The 23712-nt window shown below is 37.7% G+C and overlaps 1 protein-coding gene across 6 annotated transcripts in view; it reads left to right on the top strand.

Moving 5' to 3' along the window:
• ELAVL2 (ELAV like RNA binding protein 2) overlaps positions 1–23712 on the top strand; it is a 438381-nt gene that overhangs the window by 43963 nt on the left and 370706 nt on the right. For 5 of the 6 annotated variants that reach the window (XM_057313490.1, XM_057313489.1, XM_057313492.1 and 2 more), the window contains exon 1: positions 20846–20954. The exons of the other annotated variant lie outside the window; for it this stretch is intronic. In XM_057313490.1, the coding sequence (XP_057169473.1) occupies positions 20883–20954 (72 nt within the window). In that variant the 5' untranslated portion in view covers positions 20846–20882. Of the gene's footprint in view, positions 1–20845; positions 20955–23712 lie in introns of those variants that run through there. 6 annotated transcript variants of the gene reach the window in all.

The following is a 23712-nucleotide window of genomic DNA, read 5'->3' as shown; positions in this document are numbered from 1 at the left end:
TTGGCTAATAGCTCTTTGGGAATGTGGCCTCTGTTGCCAATCTCTGTCTCTCTTTTAAGAGAAGCTAGGATTTTTTTCTTTTTTTTTTTTTTTAACTGTGAAATAGCTAAATTGGTAAAGTTTTAGTGTTAGACATTACTAATTTTAAAAAAAGACATTAGATAAACCAAATAACATGTTTGCAGACTAAATCTGCCCTCTGGTTTCCAGTTGTGACTTTAGGCTGCAGATATTAAGGAGCATCATTGCCTAACAGCTTTTCCCATCTATCTCTTGGTTTTCCTCCAAGAGGCATGTGCGTGATCATATGTAGTTACTCATGACTATTTTTACTCATGACTATTTTTTGGCACCTTTCCTTATTCTTCCTTTCAGGTGTGATCCTGCAACCCCTTTTCCACTTTGTGCATGAATTATTTAAACAAAGTCCATTGTTGTCTTTGCACTTTATTTTTGGTTTTATTAACTGTGGGCATGTATGCGAGTGCATAATACTTGAGTCAGGAAGACTTTGACTCCCTCTATTCTTACACCTTTCAGCTCCTCCGTGGTCCAGCTTTTCTTCCATTCTGGTCAGAGGCACCGTTGGGTCTTGTTCACCATGCCTTTAGGTATATGATGAGCTTCATACCACGAAGGACGTCAAAAGTGGTCACCTGGCTGCTGCTATTTCTGTTAGCCATGTTGAGTAGGTCTTGATTAATGTGCAGGCAACGTTGATGGATAAATAAGAGGATTTATTTGTGTGCTGCATTTTGGTCAGTTCTTAATATAGGAAGCCAACTGTCTTTAGTTTCAGCAAGTCAAAATACGGGTTTTTTTCAGTTTAGGACAAGAAGTTACTTTAGCCAAATACCACTGTGTCTTGGCCAGTGATGCATAGTAATTGTTCTGTCTTGGCCTGATGGCAGTGAAATTTGTTCTAATGAGTGTTCTAATGCGATGTAAGATTTTCTCCAGTCTTAATTTACTACTTCTGCTTCTACCTCGATGATTCCCTTCCCGCTTCTTGCTTTCCGTCTTCTTGAAATAGAAAATGAAAATAGTATCCTGATTCCTCAGCTTAGTTCCAAGGACTGCAGTCCCCAAGCATTTGTTGTGAATCCTGGGCTTTAGCCCAACATAAGATGGTTTTAAAAAGCATGCTTGGGTGGGGCTAAGGGTATATAGTAAAATTATATTTCTGAACCGTTCCACTTCCCATGTAATGATGATTCTCAACCAGAGACTGGCAGTCAAAATCAAGTTAAGGTACTCTAAAATATGTCTAAGAAAGAGTGTACTTGTGTAGATCTCTGCCTTTTTTTTTTTTTTCTTCCAGAAAAAGAGTAAAAAATTTGGGGTCATGGCCTCAAGAATGGCTTGAGGATTCCCTTCACCCTTTTTTTTTTTTTTTTCAAGTTCATCTGAGATTAAAGTAGTAAATGATAGTAAAACTTTCTTTCCTTGTAGGCTGATCTGGACTAGCATACTGCCTGTTACATAGTAGGTAGGTACTTTTCTGCAAGTCTTGCTAACAGTAATTTATATGTAAAAGTCTGCTGAGAAAGTTCTCTTAAAGAAACTTGCTCTTTTGTATGGGAAAAAGTTATAGCAAGAAATGAGTATGAAGAAGCTCTTAGCAATCCTAAAGCAGAAAAACTTCAGCTTGTGTTTCTTTGTAATTTTAAATTTTCATAATGAGGCAGAAATACAGTTTAATGTTTAAATGAGATAGCTGTGCACAATCTCCTATTACTCTCTAGCATTTTAAACATTAGTAAGGAAAATGCTTCATTTTTGCTCAAATATGTGTCTAAGTTCAGGTGTTTAAGTTAGAGGTGGTAGTTTCCATGGCAATGACTTTGCCCTTGTAGCTTTTTCTTAGCACAGTGTTTAGCATAGGTCATTCAGAGAGACTGTTATTCCTGGCTGTGGATTCTTAAAGACTGATTTGCAAGTCTTTGACTCCTCTGGGTGCAGGTGTGTTTTGGAGAAGCTCCATGAGGGGTGGGATATGAGTAGGATTTGTGCACCTTGTTTTCCAGCGTCTAGCACAGTGTGCTTGTCATGCCCTGTAAATCAGGGATGTTGCTTTTCTGGCTCTGGGTGTTTACTTCTCTCCCTGATACTATTCTGTATACCAGACCTTGGCTGGGCTGGGGGAGAGAGGTATTATCTTGTGGTATGCTCTTGGTTTTTCACAATAGTGGTAAGGCTAGCTTATTTTAAACTGTAATGTGCTCACAATCCCTGTCTTTCCCCCTATCTCTTACTCCCTGAGGCTTTGGTTGTTCTAACAAAGGCTTGTACTTCGAATTAAAAAAAAAAAATGCAGATTCAACTTGAAGTTTTAGCTTATAAGAACTAGTAGGTGTATCTGGAAAGGGATATGTATGTGTGTGTTGGTGGTGGACCATGACAGCTTACTGCAAGTCTACCTTCCTCTTTATTAACAGTCCGCGGTGACCTTAACTGGCTCCTCAAGGTATATAGAGTAGCATTGGAAAGTTTCTGCTTGGCAGGGAATGTAAAACCACATGAAAATTCCCATAAATTCATGGGATTTTTTTTTTTTAACTCATCATCTTGAATTGCACTTGATGACATTGATGTTCTGTCTTTTTATGGATCTCTGTTCACATTTATTGCCGAGGAGGTAAAGGTGAGTATATGGGCTAATAGAAGCACACAGGAGTATTTGGCCCAACTCAGCGGTTTACAGAAGGCTTCCTGGAGACTTTGTGCCTCCTTTTTGTGTGCTGACGATATTTCCATTACCAGGAGAAAGGTAATGAGGCTGTGGGAAGCAGCCTGGGCATGGGAGCAACTGCCCGGAGTTTGCTGGAGCCTCCTGTGTGTGAGGTGGAGTGGTAGGCATGCCATGGAGAGCTCGGTGGGAACCAGGTTAGGTTGGGTGTCTCACTGCCGAGCTGAGATTTGCTTTGTAGGCAGTGGGGAGTCACTGAAGACCTGGAAAAGAGAAATGGTTATGGGATGCTGACCCTTTTAGGTAGACCACTGTAGCTGTGGAATGGAGGATGGATTGGAGAAGGGGTAAGCCTAGAAGCAGAAGACCTCAGTTAGGAGTCTTCAGACGGAGTCTCAGCACTGCTTTCAAATCCCAGTTTCTTTACTTAATAGCTGTATGGACTCCTGAAGTTTCGAAATCTTCATTTGTAAATTAAACATAATGTCTATAGCTCATAGTGTACAAGAAGATAAAGTGGGATTTTGTTTGTAAAATATCTAGCTTGAGGTCTTGCCTGGAATAAGGAATCAATAAATGGTTACTTTCTTTTCCTTTCCTACTTTTTCCTACCTTCTGTTGGTAGTAGGATTTATTAAATTCTACTACAAGAGGCACTTGGATAATCTGAACTTCTTTCCTGTAGGAAAAGATACCCAAATCCTGTGGAGAGTTTAGGAGGATGCCTTAGTTAATTTTATTATTATTTTTTAAATTAAATATTGTCTTAAAATCAAAGTTAGGGCAGGCTTAGAAAAAGAGTGTTCAGATTCAGGTCATTTTGAAAATTGTGACGGTAGGAAGATGGTAGGATACAGTACAGTTGTGTGTGGATGTGTGTGGATCATTTCCTTGATCTGTGGATTGTAGGAACTTGGCACCATGTGACCCACCTCAGTGTACACATTTTCTGTCTAGACTCTAGAGTACATTCATGGCTGAGACTTCTGCATGCCCAGTCTCTCCTGTGTGGAAGTGGAAGATGCTTGTGTCATCCTTAGAGTTCTTAGCCAAGGGAACAGTGAGGTAGCAGTTTCTAATTTTAAATATTAAAATTCCAAGAGGCTGAGCAGCTGAGCATGAGAAGACGGAGTTGGGGAGGATGGAAGGCATGTGCACACGCGCGTGCGTGTGTGTGTGCGTGTACACTTTTAAAAGTAAGGTAAATTAAAATAGACAAGGCTGTAACTTGGACGCGAAACATTTAGGCTGTTGGCACTCTGTATGTTCAAATGTAGTCCTTAGAGGTCTGGGGTTAAAAATTGCAGCAAGTCAAGTAAAAATTCTTATCCTCCTTAGTCACCATTTGTGGCTGTGTGCTAAATGTAGTTTAACACAGCATCTGCTTCAGAGGCCCTGCACAGGAGCTGACAGTCGTGGTTGGGCAAAGTCTGCATATTGCACTTTCTGTCCACAGTGTTCTCTTTTCATGTTAAGAAGCCCCCAACAAAACTGTACCCATGTTGTCCATAGACATGGGGGGAGGCAGGGGAGCCTAAACCTTAGCCTAAGAGATGGATAAGCGAATTCTCTATGGTAACATTTTAAAAGAGGCATCTTCCTTTGTCTAACAATAATGATACTAGCCCTTAGTAGTCACTTGGCACCTCAGAATTTGTGAAGTGCTTTGACATACTCTGTGACTAAATAATATGTATATAATTAAACCTTTTAAAGACAACAGACCCTTATAACCCCTCCCAACCTTACTAGAGTGGAAATAATTTAAAGGCTAGCTGTCTTTGTGGTTTGAGTCTTAAGAATTTTCCTATTTTAAAATGTAGCCTGTGGTATCATATGCACCTCCTTTCAATACTTCAGCTTATAGGAGATCAATATTGCTTCTCGTTAACTCTTGGAAATATATATGTAAATACATAAATAGGTTCTGTATGCACTTATATGCTCACACACCTCCCTCATTGTTCATTTATGCAGTGGGGGGACTTGCCCCCCCTGTACTTTTAGAAATCCTTAAGCATTTTATTTAAAATGTGCTTTATTTTGGTGATAGTAAGATAACTTGCAAAAGGGAAATCTTAAAGCTGACGTGTCACTGACAGGGAACTCCTTTCCTTGTTAGGTTATTGGGTGTATGTTCCCTCTATGGATATAATAAGCGGACAAGGTCTGAGGTTAAGAAAGAGGCCTTACCTGATCTGTAGTGTGTAGTATTAATTTTCTTTTTTTTCTTTTCCTTTTCCCTCCTCCCTCCCTTACTTTTGTTTGTTTGTTTGTTTGTTTTTTAAAGCATTAGCTCTTACACACATTAGGCAGGAGATTAACCAGAAATTTCCTTGGCAATTAACTGAATGTCAGTTCTTGCCCTCCCCGCCCCCTTCCCGTTTCTATCCTCTCATGAAATGTTGCAAATAACTAGGAGTTTAATTACGATAACTAGCCACAGATGTACCTAGGTGGTTTTGTTTTGTTTTGTTTTGTTTTGTTTGGGTTTGTATGTTTGTGTTTTTGTTTTTTTCCAGCTGGGATGTAGCTTTTAAAGAAAGCTGTCTTTTAGGGAGGAAGGGGAAGAGGTGGACCAAAGGAAATAAAGTATCTTTCTTAGTGTGAGTCTTGTTTTTTAAGATGCTCCAACTTTCCATACTAAATAATTCATAGTCATGTTTCTGAATCAAAAGTATACGTCTCTTGGGAATGTCAGTACTTTAAACATCAGCTGAAAAGAAAAATACATTTCATAGGCAAATACCAGTGAGATGATCTACATTTCAGAGAGGAAGGAAGCTTGGCCTCACGTATTGATCAAAGTTTACACTCCTACAGTCCTACAGTGGGCAGGGTGAGAGCCCATTGTTCCAGTCTCCACGGCACGCTAACAAAAAATGATAAGATTTTCTATGTCCAAAGGTAGCCGCTCTTTGTTTTCAGTTTCTCTGAAGTTAGAAGTACTTGTAGCCTCCCAACATTATTAAGGAAATACACTTTGTTTTGTTGATATTTTGGTATTAGCCACAAGGGGTTAAACACTAACTACATTTTTTGGCTTTCTGTCCTAAAAGTCTTGTTAAATAACAGTGAAGAGTAAAGTGCTAACCTTAGTGGCCAGATGGAGTATTGTGGTCCTTTATAACACTTGTGAGATAAAAATGTTTGTGACCATAAACCTTCCTTGTCTTATAGTCCATTTAAGACTAGGCATAGTTTTTCTTTTGGAGCTTGAATATGACTGTATTTCAGTGTCTGTATCCTACAGTGGAGCTGTTTTTAACCTGCCTAATGAAAACCCTCAACTACTGGGATTAATTTGAGGATTTCCAATCAGCCTTTCACAATTTGTTACTACCCTGAGGGGGTTCCCTTTAGCTGTGACTTTAGTGGAAGAATGTGAAGTTAATCCAATTTCTATGTTGATTACTATGTTAACTGTCTTAATTTAGCAATTCAAATTTATCTGCCTATACCAAACAAGAACTCTGCTACAAAACTGTGGGAGTAGTTGATTTTATTCTTATTATGCTCATATCTCTTTTTAGGTTATAGCCAAATAATGGCATTGGAAATTAATTAGGCCTACTGAGGTTAGAATGAAAGAATGAGGTTGGAATGATTCATCACTAGAAGGTAGTGTATTCCAGTTTATAACCAGGATTGAGTTAACCCCTGGCTCAACTTTCACTGTTTTGGAGGTGTATAAATGGCTCTTTTGAAGAATATAGATTGAAAAACTTACTTGATTGCACAAAATGTAATTTATTCTCATTACTTTCATGTATTTTTTTTTTTTTTAACTTTTGGGAGGAACATTGAGATATTTTCTTATTTTGAATTCTGACAACTTCAAGCAGGTTCTCAAAGGTTATGAATCAATTCCTGATATACTGACAGCTTAGTAGTTTCATCTTTTACGTTACTCTGATTTTAAAAAATTTTACATTTACTGTTTGCAAAAAAAAAAAAATCAACAAAGTAAACTTTAAAGACTTTCTTTGCTTTATTCAGTGATTTATGAATTGGGCAGCATCCTGTCTAGCAGATAGAAAGGAGCTCCGAAGAACTGAACAAAATGGGAGACTTATAGGCAGAAGGGGACAGTGATAAGGAAAGAGTGGATTACCCCATCTTTTTTGGGGGGACAGACTGGGTAGATTAGGCTAATTACCTCACTAGTGTTGACCAGGAAATTCCAGATTTACTAGGTGAAGGTTACATACCCAGGACGAGTTGAAACTGTAATTAGGTTAGATATTAAGTCTTGGTTTGCTTATGTGGAGCTTAGCACAAGTAACTCCATTTTGGACCTGTTTTTTTATCTTTTAACAGTGCCTCCCCTTTGATCAGAGTCTCAGTTGAGACTCACTGAAAGATGTGATAAAATTTAAGGCATTATCACCACTCCAAGCTACTGCTCTGAAGTTCTCTTAAGTTTTTGTTGATCCTCTGTGTGGTATTCATAGGCCATGATAGGATTTTTTCTTAGTCTCTGTGATGTTACAGATCATTATTTCAGGTTCACAATTTTTAAGTCATTCTCTTGGTTACTTTTTTTGACAGTCCAGTCTTAGGGAGATCGTTTGCTTGATGCTTAGCAGCTGTGGACATGCATTTATAGCTTTTCAGAAAATATAGCATGTTAGGGAGGCTAACTGTGATTATTATAAGCAGGATAATTCCCATGTTTGGAGTATACTTTGGAGCCATGGTCTCCAAGACCCAAAGCAATCAAACTCAAGTAAATCAAAGAAAGAGACCCCATTGAAGGATTCACCTTTCTAAGTCAAGGAACTCTTATGATGATCTTAGTCACTGAGTTTCAACTTCCCAAGAAGTGTTAATCCAAGGTTAGTAGGTGGTTTTGGCCACAGCACAGACATCTCCTTGCTGAGCTAAAAGATAGTTAAAGGCTGTCTTAGTATCAAGAACGTCTTTGACCAGAGAGTCTAATTGTTGGGAACTTACTGTTTTAACAGCAGATTCTGCAGTACTTTGAAGAGTTAAGGAAAGGGCCCTGACCATATCCTCATTTTCATTTACTTCCAGCCAGGAGAGCGTTGATCTGCCAATGGAAGCTAATTTTGAATCATGAATGCCTCCTGATAATTTCCGTTTGAGTCTGTGGCCTGAGATAGGAAAAGTGACAGTCATGGAGGCATGTAAATTTTAGAGTCTGCAGACCACATAGGTGGGTTTATTCTGATAGCTTTGCCTTATGTCCCTTTCTTCATACAGAGCCTGGATCCAAGTTTGTCTGGGTTTGGAGTTGTTAACCAGAGACTGGGAAATAGACCCGGCATGGGGGGGGTGGATTGTGTGTCTCCATCCAGAACCATGGGCAGATTGGCGTTTTTGATGATAAATCCAGTATTCAGAGAGGTTACCCCTCTTAGCAGTGGCCTGGAACATATAGATGATGGTGTTATCTTTCCAGCCCAATGCTATGGTGAAGAAAGAAAGAGAAGATAAAAGGGTTCATGTTTAAAGTGTGAAGTCTTGATTCAGTGTCTTGGGAGGAAGCAGTCTGCATTGATGTCAGCTACTTCTCTTCCTTGGCAATTTGAAGGACCCCAGTGTTTGTACAGGATCACAGATGTCAGGCGAAGCCTTCTTTAGATGTGAAATGTGCGCCTGAGGTTTTAGTTCCTGAAGTTTGGCTGCTATCTGGGTATTGAGGAGGACCTGGTATAGTTCTTTCAAGGAGATTTTAGGGGCAGTCTCTGTTCTTAGTGATTCCAAATCAGAAAGGTGGGAGAAAATTTGAAACATTGGTTTGGAGAGTCATAGCCAAATATTTTAGGAAACTAGAATAATTTAGGACCCAGTCCAGTCTACAGGTATGTAAACTCAAAGACAATGGGATTAGAATTTAATATCAACAAAGGTGTAAACAGATTTTCTCTGTAGTTACCCCAGTTTTTTTTCCCCCAAAGGTAATCACAATAAAACTCATTTGTTTGTGTTAAACTTGGCTTGACGTAAGTGCAGCAAGAAGAGTGGTTGGATGACCAAATATGCTCTTTTTAAGATACCTTTGCTGGAACTTTTCATAAGGAATCATACATCGAACTCTGAAAAACCTGGAGACCAGGAAGCCAAGCTAAGGACTCCTTAGCACATCTTACCTCCTATAGTACCATTCCACCCAAAGCTTTGGTAATTTGGTTAGTGTTTCCTGTTGTGTCCTGGTGCAAGGAGAACTGGTTCTTACTAAATTTATGTAAATATCTATATTGCCATGAAAAGAATACTCAAGAGTTTCTGAATTTTGGAGGGATTTGGTAGGGAGAAAAAGTAAATATTTCCTCCTTGTTTACAATGGTATGCTTTACCAAATTGCTATAAGTCATAAATAGTTTAAGAAAAAAGGTTTTCTTAAATCTATGAAATCAAAATATGAGGAACAGCAGTGTTTTCAAACGAAAAGTCCTAAAGTTTATAGTTCTTCTCTATTAATACTTGTTCTGCTTAAATCCAGTTTTCCCATTAGTTCTGGTGATTTTTACCCAGTTCAGTTTTATGATCTTACTGTTAACAGAAACTTGTACTTGTCATAGTGCTTTCCATGAATCTCCTTAAAGATGAAGCACTTTTACAGGAACCCTTTTGCAAAGGCATCAGAGTAAAACAGTAACTCCACAAAGGACAAAAGGCTTAAAAATGATTTCATGTTTAAAAGATCTGATGAGTGTTCATCATAATGGAATTGACAAGGAAATTTGGTTATTTTTGTAATATACGATATCTTAAGATAATAATTGGAATTATGACTGATAACATTTTACTAGGATATATCAGATTTCTTGTGGTTTCATATAATTTCTGGAGTTCTTCTAACGTATATCTATACAAATACAACATAACAAAGCTTGGTATTCTTGACAGTGCTTCCTTCCCGTGTAATTTTATCACGAGTCTAATTTAACATTTCCCTTTTTATAAGGAGAGAAGCCATATCTTTTGAGATGTTTCTGGGACCCTCCTAAAAATCCCGAGTTAGTTTGAGGTCAGAAAGACATCATTTAGAATTTGATTTTGTGAAGTTTATCAAAACTATCAAAAAGGTTTTATTTTCTTTTTAAAGATTTTATTTATTTATTTGGAAGAAATAGAGACAGCCTGCGAGAGAGGGAACACAAGCAGGGGGAGTGGGAGAGGAAGAAGCAGGCTTCCAGCAGAGGAGCCTGATGTGGGGCTCAATCCCAGATCTCCAAGACCGCGCCCTATATGCGCCCCTATCAAAAAGGTTTTAAAATGCTTGGTCAAGTAGGATCATAGTCACTTTGAAACAATACTTACTTATCCATTTAACCATAGTGATGATTAAAGATTTGAATACAAAATCAGAAAGTTAAATAGTTAAAAAAAAAAAAAAGAAAGAAAGAACCCCCCCCCCCCCCAATAAAACAGCTCTTTTAATATGGAAGACTGAGATTTCAAAAATAAAGACCTGATAAAAATGACATGAAACACAGGGAATTATTTTGACAAGACACAAAATCTTTGTTTTCCAGGGAGAATGCTTACAAGATAAAAACCTATCACAATTGCTTATCAGGAGCAGACTAGTAGTCCCAAGAAAACTTCGTCCTTTTAGCAGATGAAGGAAAATTGAGGGCTAATTTGACATAAGTACACTACTGATTTTAAAGCTTACTTTTATAACCCTTATAATAAATTGATTTACTTTTAACCAACTGATCCAAACAAGGTAAGGTTCTTTTTCTCTCTTCCCTACTTTCTATTTAATTTGTCCTTTATTTTCCCCTTTTCTATTATGAAATAACCAATTTTACTTTGGGAAAATATATTTCATTTTCCCTTAACAGAAACGCATCTTCAAACCTCATGTCTTTTCTAGTCAGAACAAACGTACAAAACCTATATTCTACTTTCCTTGAATACATAGTTGTTTCTCTTATTATTTCTAGTCATTTTAATTTTGTATGTTAGAATTCTTAATGCTTAAAAACCTTAATTTCTAGTAAAAAGAAAGAAGTACACAACTGTTAATTGTCTTTTAGCATTAGCATTCTGTGGCTTTGCAAATTTATACATACTTTTTATAATTTTTGGAAACATATGTTTCTCATAGTAAATTTCTCAGCATGGCACAAAACGTGTTTACTAATAGGCCCAAAATATCTCTAGTTCCTCTGTAAAGGAGGCCAAAAGTGGATAAGCCTATTTTTAGCAATTAATGTTCTTGTGTTTTATCATATTTGGAAATGATTTTGAAATTTAATGACTATTCATCATTTAATTTAACTTAGCAAAACTGTAAGATTTCAGGTTACCAAGAAGATTTGGGGAGACTATTAAAAAATTTACCTAAAAACCCTTTATTTTGCATATATCTCTTTAATTTACTTGTTCTCAGCAATTATGCTTGGATTACTTATGAAAATTTCATCATACCAAGTTATTTTTCTTGCTGACAAGTTTTGTAACAGAAAACATGAACTTATTTGACTAATAAATCCAGGTAGAATAAAAGTTGTATATCTGCATTATATTCAGTGTTGATAACTCTAAAGATATGTTTATTTTAATTAAATCTACAAAATTAAATTAGCTTTAGGAGCGCCTGGATGGCTCAGTCGGTAAGCGTCTGCCTTCAGCTCAGGGTGTGATCCCAGAGTCCTGGGATCGAGCCCCACATCAGGCTCCTCCACTGGGAGCCTGCTTCTTCCTCTTCCACTCCCCCTGCCTGTGTTCCCTCTCGCTGGCTGTTGCTCTCTCTGTCGAATAAATAAATAAAATCTTTAGGGGCGCCTGGGTGGCACAGTGGTTAAGCGTCTGCCTTTGGCTCAGGGCGTGATCCCGGCGTTATGGGATCGAGCCCCACATCAGGCTCATCCTCTATGAGCCTGCTTCTTCCTCTCCCACTCCCTCTGCTTGTGTTCCCTCTCTCACTGGCTGTCTCTATCTCTGTCAAATAAATAAATAAAATCTTTAAAAAAAAAAAAATTAAAATAAATAAATAAATAAATTAGCTTTAATACTGAATATTTTCCCAGCTCCACATGAACTGGAAAAGCATTCAGGTTAGTTTCTGTTAGGTTTCTGAGAATTTTAGGAACACTATAATTCATATCAGCACTTTGTTTTCTTAAAGTCACTTACATAGAATTCTTTTACAGATTAATTTTTGGCAATACCGTCTGGAGGTAGAAAATACCACACATGTATAATGTACGTAGACACACATAACATGTAGATACACATAAACACATAGATGCAAACAGAGACCATATAGCTTCTATTTTAAAATTACTGCTATTAGATATAATAATACAAAACTCACTAGTTATGAAAGAAGTTGGATCTAAGTTGCTTTTCTTTTAGGTGAGATAAATTGAGTTATTGCTCAAATGGTAAAAGCTTTTTACTAATATTGCGGAGAAGACATTTAAAAGAATTTTTCATTTTGTCTAAGTTTTAATTTTTTCCTCTTTCGTTGTTGTTGTTGTTTTTTTTTTTTTTTTTTTTTTTTTTTTAAAGATTTTATTTATTTATGTGACAGAGACAGCCAGCGAGAGAGGGAACACAAGCAGGGGGAGTGGGAGAGGAAGAAGCAGGCTCATAGCGGAGGAGCCCGATGTGGGACTCGATCCCGTTACGCCGGGATCACGCCCTGAGCCGAAGGCAGACGCTTTAACGACTGCGCTACCCAGGCGCCCCTCGTTGTTGTTGTTTTGATAGGAGTTATCTTCCTGAAGTTTGTCCATTAACTTGGCAGAATTTTTTTCTTTTCTTTTTTTTTTCATGGTCTTGTAACCTTTTTAGAGTAGAAAGACAATTTAGACAGGATTACTAGAATGAGTGCTTGAATAAAGGATAGAAGAGAGCAGTAGGAGTTGGCATTCATCTTATAGTCTTTTGTTTTAGACATCTCTTACATCTTTAATTTGTCATTAGCTTTTTACAACGAATCTTTCAATGAAGCTATTTTGGAATCTTGAAACCTTTTGGAGGCTTCTGCATATCAGTTAAAATAGGTATCCCATTATGTTTGCTTAATCTGGGAGCCCTTACTTAGTGTACCTCTTAAGTGATTTTACTAATTGGAACATTTCTCATAATGGCCACTGTAATTTCCCTGATGGGCCTGGCAGCAGTTTGGTAGGACCCTTAACCACAAGTGGAGTGCAACTCACATTTCTGTCCAGCCATATCTGCCTCGAATGGGGTGCAACCCATATTTCTGTCCTGTAGTATTTTGGGGCCCTTAATCTGATGATTACCAAGCTAACTTCTCAGGACATAACACAATGAACTTCTCTAATTCTGGGTTATTTTTAGTAAGATTTTGTTATTTATGTAGATATTTACAGCTTCTGGCATCATAGTTCTTAGACCTTAAAATAAGCAGGTATGCTGGATTATGACTTGCGTAACTTTTTAGAATTTAAGGATCCTCTTTATTATTTAGTTTTTAATTTTTAAAATTTTATTTTATTAAAACTTTTTTTTTTTAAGCGAAGACTGTGGATCTCTTGGAGCCAAACTGATAGCTGGAAGGGATGTGCATCTGAGTTGGGAATTTTGTGATGTTTTACAGTGTACATCATTGCATGGAAATTTTCTTAAGGTTGGCATGTGACCCTAGTATTAATTCAACCTGTTACTTAATCAGCTAGCTTATCCTAACGCAGAAGTCTTTGAGTGGTCTGACAGCTTTTAAGTGCTTTACCTGTACCCATCAATTTTTGTGGCCTTCCCCCCACCCAGATTCCCATTAACAATAGCCTTTATCTACACAAACAAGACAAATGGGCACCTTAACACATTGGCAGTAACCAAGAGCTGTTACTGGCCAAGAGAAGGCCCTGTGTACACCATCAGCAATTCCCAACCTGGAACTGGGGAACAGACTGAACCAGCAGACTTAAGAATGAGGAGTGTGTACTGGACTGGGTTTCCAAAAAGGGAAATTGTGGACTGAACCAAGGGCAAAGGGCTTGGGTTCCTGGTGAAACCATCTGCTAACACAAGCTGACCTTCAGGCAGAGGGTGGTGTTCAAAAGTAAGAGGAACTTAACCATGGCCGTTGGGAATGGTGAGAAAGACCCAGAACTCAAGGGTTCTGCAAGTACTACTCCTGTGTTTTTATTGTCACTGGATGTCATCAGAAGTTCACTTTGGATCTTGTCACTGCCACCAAATCAAAACAGACAAAAACAAAATTCAACTGAACAAACTTCAAAGATCTTACTGGCTTTATCCAGCAATTCCAGAACTGGGCAACATCCTATCTAACAAACAGAAAGGAACTCCAAAGAGTGAATAAGGTGGGAATCTTTTATAAGCAGAAGTGGGCAGGGACAAGGGAAAAGGGGATTACCTCATCTTTCTTTGGGGGACAGAAGGCGTCTATTAGGTGGATTACCTCACTAATGCTGACCAGACAATTCCACATTTACTAGTTTTAAGGTTGTATTCCTGGGATAGGTGGAACTGCCATTAAGTTAGGAATTAAGTCTTGGTTTGCTGATGTGGGTCATAGCACAAGTTACTCCCATTTTTAAACTTTCTTTTTTAATGTATTAAATGAATCACTGAATTCCTCTCTAATGAATCCATGCATAAAATAAATAACTCTTGATTTAATATTCATAAACTCAGTTTTCATGTGTTGAATTTCCTCCTGCTAACCCCTTAAGACAACTTTCTATAGAAAGCCATTCCTTTGCTTAATCATCTTACATTCTTAGTGCCCAGGTCTTAATAAATGGCATTGGTGGTTGGTGAACCTGTGAGCAGGTAGAATCAGAACCTATTTCTTGATCATGGATTTAAACAGTTTAATGATGTAATCAAAGTAGCACATTACTAATGTATTTTCTTCTGGGTATATCCTCTTCTCTGGTGTCTCCCTGGATGGAGTCCGTCTTTCTATATCATGGTTACTGCAATTTTTTTTTTTTTTTTAAAGGCAATTGTTTTTTGATAGGTCTTCCTGTTTCCAAAATTGCAGAGTCCTCCCATACAATCATACGTGTTTATTTTTACAACAGTCACATGCTGTTGTTTTGCTGAAAATCTTATGGTGGCCTCTGATGGGGTTAAGACATACTACCTTAAAATACAACAACTTGGCATATTGAATATCTTGAGTTGAAGGAGTTTGAGAAAACAGAAGCAGAAAGGTCACCCTGCCCACCACCCCCCTTTTCCCCTGAAACAGATTCTAAAACTCTATATGTGAAAGGTATCCACATAATACAGGGAAGAAGGAAGACATTCTTATCATAAGACACAGGGAATTTGGGGCTGAGAAATTAGTGCACACAACCCTGTTAAACTAACCCTTCTCTTCCCAGTCACTTCATCACCTAATACTCTAGCCCCAACCCCCTTCTCTTGTCAGTTCTTCACAAATTTATTCTCTATCTAAAAGGTGTAAAAGCTTCCTGTTCTAGTCACTATTTTTGGTCTTCATTTTCTTGTGAAGTCTCCCACATACATGTAAAAGTTTGATAAGATTTGTATATTTTTCTCCTGTTAATCCGTCTTTGCTAGTCTAATTTTCAGACCCAGCCAGGGACCCTAAGAGAGTCAAAGAAACCTAACTTTTCCCTACCTCCAAGACCCTGTATGGTCTGGCCTTATTACCTCTTTGACTCCTCTCCCTCTCACTTCTTCTAGTTTCATTCTGGGTGGTCTCTGCCTGGAATGTGCCTCTTCTGGATATTCCCATGGGGATGTATTTGTTTACTATTACATCTCTAAAAAATAACCATTATCTTGGCACTTAAAACAACGTGATTTTATTACTTTCCAGTTTTGAAGGTCAGAACCCCCTGAAGTCGGGTCTCACTGGACTTTGATCAAGGTGTTGGCAGGACTGCATTCCTTTGGAGTCTGTAGGGAAGAATCTGTTTTCCTTGTCTTTCCAGCTTTTTGAGGCTGCACACACTCTTTGGTTGGTGGCTGTCACCCATCTTCAAAGCTAGTTGAGTCTTTCTCACACTCTGTTACTCTGACACTGACTCTCTAACCTTCCTCTTACAATTAAAACAACTCCTCTTCTTACATTGGCCCTACCTGGGTAATGTAGAATATTCTTCCCATCTTGGAGTGATTTGATTAGCAGCCTTAATTCTCTCTGCAATTTAAATTCCCCTTGTCATGTAACAACATATTCACAGATTTCAGAGATTAGGATGTGGCCATCCAGGTGAGCTATTATACCCCCTCCTCCCCAGTGGCTAGTTTATATCTCCTCCAAACCTTGCTCACCTTCTTAAGGATGCATACTGTTTAATATTGGAAACTACCCCTCTTTACATTTTCAACCCCTGCTCGGCTCTACATTTTCTTTTTTTCCAAAGCTCACTTCTTTATAGCTGTTACACTGTTTTCTTATATATGTTCATTTGTGGTCTGCTGCACACACCTGTTGAAAATGTACACTCCAGGATTCATCTTCATTACTGTATTTCAAGTACCTAAGACAGTCCTTAGGTTATGGGAGTTGCATACAAATGTTTGATGGATGCATGATCGCATGAATGAATGAACAATGTGTGAAGCTTAAGCAAATCTTTCTCACCAGAGCTTTGCTTTTCTCTTGCCCAGCATGGATGCCTGAAACGGACATAGAATGAAGGGAAGGACTTGGGACTCCTAAATTCATTAGCTTTACTCTCTAAGCTCAAAGGTTTTAATCCCGCCAGCTCTTACAACTACAAAACCTCAGAAAGAGTGGCGTTGGAAAGACTCTAGTTTGTAGGAGCCATAAAGGGCCAAGAGACAGAGAAATGTTGGTTTCATTGCCAAAGAACATTCTCCCTGTGACTCCTGCAGCTGTTCGTTGTATTGTCTCTGGCAGCTCTTGGACCCTTGTTAGCCCCAAGGCCAAAAATCTGAGCTTGACAAGGCTGAGGAATCCATAGAGCCTGCAAGGCAGCTAAAATGGTCATGGGGGTCGGGTGGGAATTGACAGGGATTCTTGGACTGAGGGAATCACATGACGTTTAAAACCACAAACCTTTATTATTTTAGGAAGGACAAAGGAAAGTGAAGAGGTTTAAAGAAAACAAACTGGTGGCTCATTCCTGTAGTTGACACCATCAGCCCCATGATTTTAGTGCTTGGTTGAGTTCTTCCGTTGCTTAATTCAGTAAAGCTGAAATACATCCTGAAAATGCATTTTAGTGGGAAAGATAAAAAATTATTATGTGGGAATGGTGTCTGCTAGGTAGGTAGCCCCATCAGCTGCTTACCCAGCTCTCATCTGTAAGTTCTCATTACTCCGCTGATTATTTCCAATGCTTTAGCTCCCAGCCTTGCATTCCCCAAAGGAAAATGCTTTTGGGACAAAGTTTCTGTCTTTTATTTTGGTAGTTTCTCCTCTTAAACTTTAGAGACAAATGCCTTCTGTTCACCTTGTAGCTTGGTTTTTAGAGAGGTTTGTGGTTACAGGAAAGACTTGGCACTATCCTGATTCTGTCCTGGTGCTCTGCTACTCAAGGTATTGAGAGCTCACTAGCTTGCAAGGAAGTGTCCAGACCAACGTCACTTTATCCAAGCTGGACCTTTCAAAGTGTGAGAGAAATGCTCGCCCTGAGCCCTGGCCAACGTTCTTTTTAGAGATGTTGCCTTTTTTATTTGGGTAAACATTCTAGTCTGTATCGCATTAAAACTGTTTGAAATCCATAGCTTAGTTATGATGCATTTTTAAACACTTTTGTGTTATAAAATGTTTATTTTTTTTTTCCACATCCACCTCTGCTTCTGCCATCTTTCTGAAGTTAGACCCAGATTCCAGATGCAACATCTTTGTAACCTAGCTGGCCAGAGGTTGGAGCACATTTATACCATGTTTTTGTCTTGGCATCCAGCTTTTTTGTAGTTGGCAATATGGCATGATAGAGTCTTGAAATACTTGAAAGTACACAAGTGATCACTCAAGATAGTTTCTCTTTGTTATGCTGTTTAACAAGAATTTGGATTTTAGTGGGTAAGGGTGGCTAATGGAGTGCGCCAAAAATTGAAAATATGTTTTCATAATTATCTCTGGTTTGAAATACTTGAGGTGGGATAGAAAAAAGCTACTGAGTCTGGATGCATTTAGGGAGGTCACTGCCCTTTCATGCGCAACTTTTCAAAAAAGAAACTGTTTTTATCCTTTGGTATGTTTTCAGATGCTTAGTCTGGTACAACCAGGGATGTAGATGTGTGGAGGGTATGGCTGGGGGCCTTCCAGACACATGGAATTGCATGAACAAAGCCGGAGAATGTATGGCTTTGCATGTACTGCAACTGTTTGAGGAACAAGGAGTGGTACAGATTTTTAGGTGCTTAAATATGTCGGCTGATAAAAGAAGTTTATTATTAAAAGAGGGTCTCAGATGCTTATACTGTTTATACCAAGTAGTTTGTACTTAATTTGATAGACAGCAGGGAGCTATTGCAGGTTTAGGAAAATCCATTAGGGAGTTGTAGTGTTAGTGTGCATTAGGATGATGAGGGGCCTTTGGGAAGTCTATAGTTCAGTGGTTCAGATGATAAAACATGAAGGCCAAGATTGGATGGTAAGCATGACAATGAGGTCCACGCAGATGACAGGCCTCACTAGGGGATGTGCGGTGGTCTCTCAGTGGTCCTGCTGTGACTTTAACCTGCAAAGGTCTCTTCCCCAAATCAGGTGGGATCTAGGTCTTGGAAACCCTTTTTTCCCTTACAGACATTGTATTTAATGAGAATTCTCAGAATATATTTAGGATGTTTTCGATTAGCAGTCTATCTTGTTTGGTGGCTGTCTGTAAGAGTTTGAAAATAGGAAGGGAACTGATGAACCTTAGTTTTCAGAACTCTGTATTAGGAATTTTGGAAAACAGGGACTTTGGTTATCTCTCATGTGACCAGAAAATTGTTGGTTCCAGATAGGAGAAATCAAGCTATAATGCTGGTTTCCTAAAATCCACCACTATTAAGAAAATTTAGAAGTTAAAGTACAGACGGCCATTTAAGTGAAAAAGGAAAAAAAAATCAACTTAAAAAGTCTTTGTGGAGTTTTGGAAGTTAACTGAGTGAATGCGAAGAAGACACAGAAGCCGCTCCCTGCTCCCGTAAAATCATGATTCCACCAAACTAACACCTCATCATTATCTCTTGGAGCCCAGGGAAAGTTTAGAATATTCTAGATTGAGCTATGCCGAAGTGCCTTTCATAAATTACTACATGGAGAATAACAAAAGAAAAAGCAGTCTTAACTGGCACAATTGATGTCTAAATTAAGATATGAACATATATTGAAACATTATTTTTTAAGCTTTAAAATGAATGGTTCTGTGTTGCTGGAATGTGGCCTTCCCCTCCCCCATTCCAAAGAGTTTCAGAGCCAAAAGAATCTATAAATAGTGCAGGCCCGTTGTCTGTGGTAGATTGAGTAGAGCAAAATCGCCTGTCCTTAAGTGAAGGGGAAGTAGCTTTACATTTTTAGTAACTGAATTGTTGGCCAGCATAAAGGTAAGGGCCATGTGAGCAACTTATTTATAACTTTCCATAAAGGTATGTGTCTGCCTCAAGCAGAGAAACTGTCTGGGGTGCTTGAAATGTAAAAGTGCAGTAGAATCATTTTCCATACACAGCCTTCCTAGCTAGTTGGTGCAATAAAGTGATTGTTCACATTCCTGGGGCTTTCAGAAAGAGGGGTGTCAGTAGATTAGTTTATTAGTGTCGCCTCCTATGGAATAGAAGGGACTGAGGCCATTAAATGTGAATCTGTGGTTTTATGTAGTGAAAAATGTTCAGATACCAATTCCAGAGGGTATTCAGGACATACATTTAAGCTTGGTTTTACCTCTTGGGTGTGGTCCTACCTATTCTACCCATGTGGTCTAACCACAATTAGGTTCTTGTCAAAATATTTCATGGATGTAAAAGCACTTTATTTTTTCACAGGTTTAGTTCAACTATAAGTAGGTTTTTTGGTTTTTTTTTTTGTTTTGTTTTTTAAATAAAAAACTTAGAATCAGACTGAATGATAACAGTGGGAGAAGGGAAGAAGTGTAAAACATTTTCATGGCATCCTATAAAGAGTATGTTAAACCCTTTTTATAGATGCCAGAAAATGGAATCCATTGTTACATGTTAATTAATGTCATCACTCGCATCAAGAATATATCACTTAAAACCAGGTTTAACTCTAAGGATGAAATTTTTATAATTTTAAATACCTAAGTAAAAGATGTTTTTGGCCCTCCTTTGTTACTCCTTGTCTGTTTTCAGAGACTGAGTTTTTCTGAATATTGTGTTGACCAGTTAAAGGATCTGCATATATGGCTAAAATGTAAACTTTGGCTTTTGTGCCAATATTGTGGCTCTGTTTAGTATTTGGGCAAGTTGTAATAAGTGGTAAATGGCTCATTAACTATATTGGAGGCCTCATAGCAGCACTAATTTCAAATCGTGCTGCGTTTACAATTTACATATTAAAAAAACGTTCACTTGATTTCGTTCAGGGACAAAGCTGACATCCTATATAAGCATTACTCCAAACAATCCTATTTATTGGTCCAATTATTTCAATCGAAAGATGCTGGTTTACTGCCTCTTAGTATATGTGAGCAATTCTCAGTGAAACTGTTAGAGATCAGTTGGACGGTAGTGGCAGAATAACCTCACAGGGTTTCGATTCACTTTTAATTTTAAGTCCCAGGATTAAGGATCATTTATAGTATAATGTAACAGTGTGGGCAAATATAGTTTCCCTTAATGCCTTTCTGATATTTTGGGGAAAGAATGCTTTTATGCAAAGCATTCGCTTATGAATTGCATGACTGCCTTTTCTCACTATAAATTTCATTCACATTTCCTTCCTTCTCCCACATCCTTAAGAGACAGGACAGCATGCAGTGTTTTGCTTCATTTTGTTATTTAAAAATCTTTTTGAGATGTGGTTTAAGGTAGTTCTTCAGGATAGATGTCAAGGTAACTAGTTAATACTGTTTGAAAATCAGGCTCTTAATTAAAAATGCTTAATTTGTGCAAGAAAACTACATGTTAAAATGAATTTGGAAAGATTAGATTGGAATTGCCTCAAATTCAATTAAGCCACACTGCATGGACGTGCTGGGAATATCAATACAATCACTGTAAATTTTGTACAAACTGATTTGTTGCATTATCTTGCTCATCTAACATACGGTACTTTTTGTGTCCATATTGCAGACGGCAACTCCAAACTAACATGGCAGTCAGACTGTGTGATGTGGCTTCTCTGCTTAGAAGTGGTTCGTGGGCAGCAGAGCCTTGGACTGGGGTCTGTGGGATTTTTCTTAAATTCTGTAGGCTACTTTTTTTTTTTAGCATGTTGCAGGAGTGCTGAGGCCATACCAAACACTTGAACTTTTCATTTGGCATACTAATTATTCTTACATTTAACCTATTGCGGTATGGCCATCATTAGGACTTAAAGCACATTGCAATTTTAACCATAGTGGTATATGTAGCATCAGAACCATGCTTTTGTATGTAACTTTTTATAATCTAAATTAGGATTTAGTGCAGACTCAAAGAAAAGAGTGACAAGCTTTTTTTTCAAAAAAACAAAAAAGTTTTGGTATGGTCTGAATACTAAGTTACCGTAATTCTTTACATTCTGTTTACTATGTATTTTTTTGGTTACTAAATTTTGAAGTTATTTACAATTCCTGATGCTCAAAAAAAAATTTGTTGAAATTGTAAATCTGGCTGAAAATTATTTGCCCAGTAACTGTTGAAAGAGTTTGCATTCTGTGAACAGTTGTGTTGAGCCTATCAATGGAATATGCATTATTTGTAAAATATAGCACATTAGTATCATTTTATTCTGAGCAGATGGTCCTATAGCTGAGAGATGCTGTAATTTTCAGCACACACAGCCTACTGCAGCTGTTCACTTGAATGTTGGCTTAGGAGCTCATTCTTGCCACCTGAACATGGAAATAAATGTGCAATTAAGTGAGGAGTGTTTGTTGTCCTTGCTAAATCCTGGTAATTTCAGTCAATGAACACTTTATATTTTAGATGCCATCCCAATGAGTTAAATTCAAATCTCATATTTGGGGTTCATATAGTTTCTACACATACCCTAACTTTTGAATAGCAGTTTGTTTTAATTGGCCTTGGCCACTGTCATCTTGCAACTCATTGTTTTCATAAATGCTGGGCAAAGGTTAATCCCATGAGTTTTGCTGTGGAAGGTGACCCACAGCTAATATTCTACAGTCTTGGAACAGTTATGCTTTATTAGGAAATTTGAAAACTCCTTTCTCAGTTTCAGATAAATTTGTTAATTGTAATAAAATGCATATCTTGAATTGTTTCAATTTTTTTTTTTTGCAGATTTCTAAAGATTTCTTTACTTTCCCTTCCTCTTTTAAGTATTCTCTAAGAACACTTACCCAAGAGAGGTAGCATGCGCTTGTAGAAAAACAAAAACAAAAACCCATTTCTTTGAAAAGGAAATACAGTCATGGAGGGTATTATAGGTTGTTTGATATTTGATAGGTAGTCTGGATTTTGTCTATTTTTTATCACGATAACACGGATTCTTGTCCAGTCTGACCAGTCTTAATCTGGTCAGTTGACCAGTCTCAATCTATCCTATGCTGCCTTCTTTTATAAACATCTCTTGGCAGTAGAGATTTCTTCCTGCATGCTTATCCACTGTTGTGCCCTTTTATTTTTCTTAGGCAATATGCTTTTTAAAAGACTTTTTTCTCTTGTAACACTCTTTCCCTCGACTTTGCTTTTTAAAAATTTTGCCTTAAATTCTTTGCCTTTTATATGTTAGAGAACTTCCCTAAAACTAGCATTCCATCAATTCAGAATTGTCAGTTTTGAGAAGTAGTTCTTTGTGGAGATGAGAACTGTATTGAATGAAATATAAAGGATAATTCTTTCAGTGATGCTTTGATTTTTGGATTCCCCCACAATCTTGGCTGTCCAAAGTAGATAGCTATGGGAAGATGGTTTTAGAGAATCTGGGGCTGTGGTTTGTGACTCTTTTGCTCAAAGGGCATAGCACTGATTTTTGGGGAAACTAGATCCAAATTTGCTTAATAAGTAGATTTTTGGAGTAGCCTGAACAGTTTGAGGCCATTTTCCCCAAATCTGCTATTTATCCTGTATATGGAGTTTATAGGTACTTTATTACTTGCATTTCAACAGGCTTAAGTGCTCAAATGAAAATTCCTTGGGCTGGTCTGTTTGCAAAAGTTGAAATATTTATGTTGTTGTTTTGGTGAACTGGATAGGTTTTTGTTTTTGGGTTGGTTTTTTTTCTTTTCCTTTTTTTTTTTTTTCCCATTTAAAGGTAGAATCAAGGCAAAAACGCCATATTGAATTGTTCGGGGATTCTAGTTTGATGCTGTAGACAAGTTGCTTTGTTGGTGATCTTTGGCTGCCAAGGTTGACAAGAATGGCTTGTTAGATTCTACAAGGTACACTAAGTACTCATAGCTTCTTTTCCAAGTTATCCTACAAATCCTTTTCATGCCCTAACATTTGACATCTGATATTTTTCTTATTTCTTACCAACAGAAGAGGTATAAGATATTGTCAATCAAAAACATTTTCAATATGTAACCAAAACAGTACATGTTGACAAATTTATATTTTTTAAAGTACTCTTGCTCCTTGATTTTAAGTTAATGGATCTCTGTCCATTTTAGAATATTGAAACTCTTAGGCTAACTGAAAAATCTCTTCGGAGTTTGGAAGACCATTTTTTTGTTTGTTTTTTTGGTAGCATGTTAAGCACTTCTGTTTTGTAGTATGATTTTAGTCAGGGTTTAATTCTGTGCCCTTTGGTACTAAATTTCCTCAAGTCTTTGGACACTGCAGGTGAGTAAGGGTATGTGAATAGACCCAAAATGCGGTCCTAGAGAATGTTTAACATTTACAGTGTGCTTTTTTATGCATGTATGGAATATGTATGTGAAAGTATAATTGTGAACTTAAATTGACTAGCTTAACATATGAAGGATAAATTAGCATAGGTGTTACACTTTTTGTTGAAGCTTTATTGTAATTTC

Source organism: Ursus arctos, unplaced genomic scaffold (assembly GCF_023065955.2).
Source record: "Ursus arctos isolate Adak ecotype North America unplaced genomic scaffold, UrsArc2.0 scaffold_18, whole genome shotgun sequence".
NCBI classification, from domain to species: domain Eukaryota; kingdom Metazoa; phylum Chordata; class Mammalia; order Carnivora; family Ursidae; genus Ursus; species Ursus arctos.
Note: the sequence above shows the minus strand (reverse complement) of the source record. Positions and strands in the feature narration are given on the sequence as shown.